Raw genomic sequence first — 7,233 nt, forward strand, 5'->3', positions numbered from 1 at the left:
AAAATCTAAAATTTGTTACATTTCCAAATTAATGAATAAATTATTTGAAACATTAATTCAACAAGAACGCGCTTTTACTTGACCAAAATTTCCAAATAAACTTGTCACATTTTTAATACGTAATCACAATGTAATAAGAATAAAAATAGTTGATCGCGGGAATCGCTGCCGTCACGCAGCTGTAATCTACTCAATTCGATTCGCGTCGCGAAAAATTCGTCACGGGCGTGAAAGTGAGAGCGGCGTGGAGAAATGCAATACACCGGTGTGCGCCGGGAGAATATCAGGCATTTCGAACGCCAGAAATACGCGGGAACTCGTTTCCTTCTTGGTTGTAACCCGAGTATGAGGGGAGATCTGGCGCATGTGATGTTCTCCGAAGATGAGAAAGAAAGAGAGATAGAGAATAGGAGAGCAATGACGGAGAGGACGAAGGCAGGCCAAGGGAGGTGCGCGGGCAGAATCCTGAGAAGTGCATGTAAGCCAATATCTATCTCGTCCGAAATTAGACTTTCGGAATTCCTCACGGCGAGAGTGCGGCTTTCAAGACTGCGCGGTCCGCAGCTGGTTTATTGGCCCCTTGGCTTGCTCTCGTACTTGCGACTCCAAGATTCATCTCAATATCCGGTACGTTATATATTACGTATGTTATGTGCGGCTGCCCTCAAATCAACACAACGCTGTTTCCTACATGTCTCAGCTTCTACTTTTTTAAGAACTTCGATAGACTCACTTATATATTGATTTTCTCTTATAATAGAAAAATCAATATATCGATAATTTTTTAAATAAATATGAGTAAAGTGCTAATATGAGTCTTCAATTGTTTGATGTGTAAATAACATATTATACTTACAAAGCAATAAGATATAACGCGCAAACAATTGGAATGTACTTACAACAAATTTAACTGCAGACGTTTCGACTCTGGATCTGAGTCCTTCTCAGTTGCGGAAGTCAAGTTCAAACTACGCAAACTGTAGTTTGTACTTAATTTCCGTACTGAATAACTATTAATACATTGTATTTCCAATTGTGAATTATATCTTTTATTGTCTAATAAATATATTATTTACTTTTCAACAGCTGCAAAAGCTCATAGTGGTATTTTATTTGATTTATTCTTGAAGCTGCAAAACTATTTTTATTTTTATACTAATTATTATGTGCTCAAGATAGGAATATAGATTTTTTTAATGCGTATTAACAGATTAATATTATATTTAAAAATATTAATTATTTGCGAATGTATATATTAGAGTATATATTAAAATATTCTAATTAATGTGTTTTTATAAGATGATTTTATTTCCGCGAATATTTCAATTACTGTTATATTTCTATGAATAAATATATTAATGTTAATACTGGATCTTAATCCTGTTTTATCAAGATAAGTCACACAAAACACATAATTTATGCAAATTATATAGGCGATGAATTTTTAATAGCAATGCATTTCTCACCAAAAACTAAAGAAGACGTCGGTGAATGTTTCCGCGCATGTGAACAGCGCGAATACTATCCAGTACATCATCCATTTAACCTGAAACCAAGGAAATTCTAGAGGATTACAAAAATAGTATAATAGAGGATTACAAAAATAGTATAAAAGAAAACTGCAAATAAATTTCATATTTATCATTTACAGTGTAAAGAATATTTAAAAAATAATTACTGAGATAAAAAGTAAATATTATATTAAAATATAAATATTGCTTTAGAAAAGATAAATATTACTCCGAAAATCTATATACTTTATATATTTTATTATTCACAAAAAGAAAGAACAAAGAGATTCTAAAGATAAAATTAAATTAGGTTCTATTATTGCAAACTTTTCTTATAAAATAAGTAAAGCATAAAGATAAAAATGTATGATGACTACGTACATAGCAACATAAATATTCTCGCTTTGCGAGAAGAGCAAAAAAAAATGTTAAAAGATTCCCAATGTTTATTCAAATCAGTGCATTTGTGATGCAGATAACATTTAGATACAAATTGCTCAATCACTTGACATTGTGGCAATTTGCCATATGTACTTATGTAAAATATTATTAATTATGTAAAAATAAAAACAGAAATGTTGTAATCTTTTTGATCAAATTTTCAATGGAATCAATTCTTAAATTTTAAATTGGAATATCATATTTTGTAATTTAAACATAATTGAAAATATACCAATTATAAATTAAAATAAATAATTCTTTCTTGATCTTTAGAACGTTACTCTAAAAAAATTTATATAAATATTTTTCAAAAAATAAAAAAGATAGGAGAGTACATCAAAAAGTTAGTTTGTACTTATTTTAAATTAAATATTTTTGTAATGTTGGATTTAAAGGCTAAAATAGCATTTGCTAAGTTATTTATTGCCTGACTTTTTACTTATGTTTTTCACTTACGTATTCCTTGACATTTTTCGTGCGCACCGCCTTGTAGGAAGCGTATGCCGGGTACAAGGTGCCGAAGACCAATCTGAAAATCGGATAAACGAGCCTATAAATGAGAGATCGAGGCGACACTATCGCCAGGAACACCGTCAACAATCCGACGTTATTCAATGTCATTCTTATGGGAAATGTTTGCAGCCAATAACGGCACCAGGCCATCGCTTGTCTCGCTAAAAGCTCGCCGATTCCCGCCCTATGAATCACTGCAATCGGTAATTCATCCGATCGCGGTACGTCCTTTTCAAAAACATCTATCGTCGATTGACGGTCTTTTCTCATATCTATTGTATCCATCGTATTAGCAATTTATTTCTCTCTATCTCTCTTTCTCTCTCGCGTTGTGCGACAATGTTTCTCTAATCGTAAAATCTTGAATGCTTCCGGAGATCCTGCGACAATCGTCGAACGAGCACGACGAGTCGAGCTGCAACACAAAACAGAAATTATTTGAGAGATATCGTTACTATGTGTTAGTGACGCAATTACGAATTTAAGAAGATTCAATGGATGACAGATTTGATTAACGTGGGTACTATTTTAAGTACTTTAAGGTCTTGTTAGAGAAATCAACTTATCGGACTTGTTAAGGCTCCAATGAATGAGTTCGACGATTGGAATAATTATAGAACAGAATGACATAGTTCTATTTTTTGATAAAATTAAATATTAACCTAGCAAAATCGTTATAGCGAATTAATATCGACATGTGTCAGTTAGAAAACATTATAATGCTATGATAACACTCGAATATTCACACAGAAACAATTGACTAAATAAGTATAAATGAGAAATTTAAATTAATGTGTAAATGTATGTATACTCACAGACTAAAAGATTGCAACATTTTTTTTTAAATGGGTTTCGGAATGAAATCTGTTTTCGAGTGATTGATTCTTAGTTATGGATCCCGCATTCCAAAATCCATTAAAAGAAAAGTGTTGCAACGTTTTAGTCGGTGAGTATATATATATATATATACTACCAGGAAAAAACAATTTTTTTAATTAAATTTTTAATAAAAATTTTTTTTTAATCGGTCACTTAGTTCAAAAGATAGCACTTCATGTCAAAAGAATAGCCCCTTCATGCCCTACATTTTTATCAAAAAGAATTAAGATTTAGAGATCGCTAATGAACGATTTTTAAACCAAAGTTTCGATTTTTCTTAATACATGTTTAATTTAATGCAAAAATGGCTTAGTCCGGATTTCATACTGTATGTGATACTGTATGTTTTTTAAATCGCTGAATACGATGCAATAGTTCATTTAATTCTACGACATACGCCTTAAGAAATATAATGATTAATGTGGAAAAAATGACCAAATTTCGAGTTCAAGGTTGATCTAGCAAAGTCCCAAGTGTTTGAAATCTGGAAAATTAAGGAAAATCGAAACTTTGATTTAAAAATCGTTCACTAGCGACCTCTACATCTTAATACTTTTTGATAAAAATTTAGGACTGTTCTTTTGATGAAATGCTAGTTTTCGAGCTAAGTGGCCGATTAAAAAAAAATTTTTTTCCCTTGGCAATCTAATATCGTTTTTAAAATCTCTAAAATATTTACATTTTGAATTTACTAAACCATTTGTTTTTCAATATATTAAACTCACGTCGCTTTTAAAAAACGTTTTTCGTATTTCTACATTATAGGAACAAAATATTGAAAATATAAATTGGCGTAAAAAGTTTAGCGACAGTACATTGTGTATTTTAAACATGTAATTTTACATCAGATTGTTGGGTTCGTTTACATTCATCAAATATTTTAGCTGTTTATTGAACGATTTGCGCTTGTCGACGATAGCATGAAATGATCATCGAATTTGGGATTCCGAAGCAGTGCTTTCAATTGAAGCGATCTGCCGGTCGATATTTGCAATGACCTCGATTACTCTGCTCTCATTTAATGATTACGCAAGAAACTTATTATGGAGATCCAATTAAACACGCGACAGTTCGTCATCGTGTCTATTATTTCTTTTTGAGATAAAAAATCGATTACAATTCACAGTGTCAACATATTGTAAGTTGTAATCAATTTTTTATCTATTCAATTATCAAAAAAATAGAATAATATTGTCTTTTATTTTTTCAAGTATTATTCATGCAAGATTTATATATTCGTATCATAACATTGTATGCATTGCAATTGAATGTAGATAAATTTTATGTACAGTAATAAACTAACGATAAATAAAGAATTGAATTTATTAATGTAGGAAAAAAATAGTTTTGCTGAACAATCTAAAAATTCAGTTAGATACAGATCTGAAAATAATTTTGTTGGATCATTGAAATTGTTACGTAGAATGTTCAAGCTGATAATATCCCAAACTTTTTGCAGCATTTATCATGTTTGAGCATTCTACATAATTATTTTGATAATATAACAAAATTATTTTCAGATCTGTATTCTACTAAATTTTTAGATACTTCAGCAAGATCATTCTTTATACACATTTGTGACAGTTTAAATGATTTTATGATTTACTTACTTCTTCAATTTATGTAATTATTATTATATAATGATTTCAAATAATTTTTTCATAAGAGCATCACTTATTTTTATGAACTTTGATTATTAATTAAGAGCATGGATATTTTTACATATATATAAGTATATAGAAATTCTACACCTAGTAAAGTGTAATTTGTCATTCAAATAATCCTGCTAACACTAATTATGCTCGTTAATATCTTGATTTTACACTAAAAATACTTCTGCAATTTATCTCACTAATCTATACAAAAACAACAATAAACTGTCTAAAAAAATTCAACGTTTTCTTCTTACAATCCAATCAGTGCGTCCGTCAGATTCATTCGCGTCTCCTCGAACTCCAGTCTCTGCCTGTTCGTGCCTGTGGCGTGGCGTGCGAGACAACGACACGACGCCTCGTCAGTTCTTTCGTCGTGACGAATTCTGGCGAACCGTTTCTTGCTCTGTCACCGAAGTCTTCGTCGTGCGTGTCGTTGTTCTTCCTCAGATTATTTTCTTGCGTGTGAGATCGAGCTCCCAAGTTAACGCGCCGCGCAATTCGTTCTTCTCGCGTATGCTTCCAGTTACAGACTAAGCGTGTAGCTGCGTCGGTTCGAGCATCGTCAACGACGTCGACGTCGACGACGATAACAACGAGCTGCGGAGGCTCTATTTTCGCGCCTTAAGGCGCTATCACGCGAGCGCTGCTAAACTATGTCTAGAACCGCGGCTTTCTTGATCATCTTTGCGCCACGAATCACTTCCGTGAACTCCCCACGTTCTGGAGAACTGCCTCGATCAGGTCAAAACTGTTTATGACCGTCGTATGTTAAAGTAAATAGAAATAATCAATACAATTACGAAATATTATTTTCGGACAGAAATTATTTCGAAATATGTATTTCTTTTCATAATTATATTTAATGAGCAATTTGTAACTGTGATCATTCTCGAAATATTTTCGACAAAATGCTATTATATATTTTATAAATGCTATTATATATTATATATTTTGAACAAAATGCTATTTCCTACAAGTTTAAAGAAGAAATCTTGAAATTCACTTGAAAATAAATGGAAAATAGAGTTTTATTGTTATATAAAATATTGAAAGAAGTTTAATTTCAAAAATTTTAAATGTTTAATTACTTCCAATGTAAAAATACTATTGCAGCTTAAAAATGTTATATAGATATGAAGAGCTTATTTCTGTTTGACATCGAATAAAGGTCAAAGAGTCTATAGACTCTAAAGTGAAGTGTGGAGAAATATTTTGTCTTACAATAAGTCAAATGTTGGAAATCTCCAAAATGCTGTTTTAAATTAAAAAAGTCGTAAAAGTATTTGCGACAGATGTATTTAGAATGTATGACCGTTTTTCTACGAGTGGGTCATCTCCGTATGTGCCAGAGGGGCAAGTTAATTATATACCAACCTAGATATCGCATCGGTTAAGCTTTATCAGAATGAGGATCGTGAATTTAATTTTCCAAATGCCGTAATGTTCGAATTTAGATTCAGTCGAGTTATAAACCTCGCGCGCAAGCTAAATATTGGCATCGTTTCACCTAAATACTTAAGTCGTGACTACAAACAGAGATAGGACAAATATCGATATTTCTAATACACACTTTAGATGTACAAAATAACACATAAGTCAGAAGGGAAACATAATAGAAATATTGTTTCTGAACATCACGTGTGTAAATGTTCTATGTGACAGTCTCTCAAAAGTTTCGACAACACTCTGGACGTCTCTAAAGTCTTTGGAGAAATAAATTAAGCAACGAATAATACGCAACAGTTATAAGATGTTTATAACTTCGTGAATTAATTTTATATATTGTTATATAATTAAATTTTGTTGTATACGGTGAGACTTTGAAAAAAGTTTCCGTCGTTTCTGTCATCTACGCAGAAGAGTTTCCTTATAAGAATAAAAACAATGGCTGCATTAACACGAGTTGCCAAGTTACTTCATCAAATCAACCGAACGAATTAAATTAGCGCGTTAGCGTCAATTCTTCGTAGAGCGACAGAGGCTCGCGACAGAAATTAAAACCGATGTAACCTAAGCGAATTCGATTGTTTTATACGAAATGGGATAATAAGATGCATCGTAATATCACTTACCTCAATTTCACTACTACAAAAATTGCAAATATTTTCTTTATTTTATACTGTTTGTTGAATATTTGTTAGTACCTTTAATTTTATTGAGAAATCTCTCTCGCTCTCTGGCATTAATTAGTAAAAATTTATATTATAGTTAATATTATATAGATATTATATATT

The 7,233-nt window shown here is 31.5% G+C and overlaps 1 protein-coding gene across 6 annotated transcripts in view; it reads right to left on the bottom strand.

Annotated features, from left to right (window-relative positions):
* Window positions 1–7,233, bottom strand: part of LOC108690064 — a 39,978-nt gene that overhangs the window by 8,532 nt on the left and 24,213 nt on the right. For 2 of the 6 annotated variants that reach the window (XM_018197155.1, XM_018197154.1), the window contains exons 1-3: window positions 5,254–5,616; window positions 2,409–2,880; window positions 1,467–1,546 (exon numbers count right to left, since the gene is read on the bottom strand). In XM_018197155.1, coding sequence (XP_018052644.1) covers window positions 1,467–1,546; window positions 2,409–2,750 — 422 coding nt within the window. In that variant the 5' untranslated portion in view covers window positions 2,751–2,880; window positions 5,254–5,616. Of the gene's footprint in view, window positions 1–1,466; window positions 1,547–2,408; window positions 2,881–5,253; window positions 5,618–7,233 lie in introns of those variants that run through there. The other 4 variants (XM_018197150.1, XM_018197152.1, XM_018197149.1 and 1 more) reach the window with 3 other exon arrangements.

This window comes from Atta colombica, unplaced genomic scaffold (assembly GCF_001594045.1).
Source record: "Atta colombica isolate Treedump-2 unplaced genomic scaffold, Acol1.0 scaffold293, whole genome shotgun sequence".
Lineage (NCBI taxonomy): Eukaryota > Metazoa > Arthropoda > Insecta > Hymenoptera > Formicidae > Atta > Atta colombica.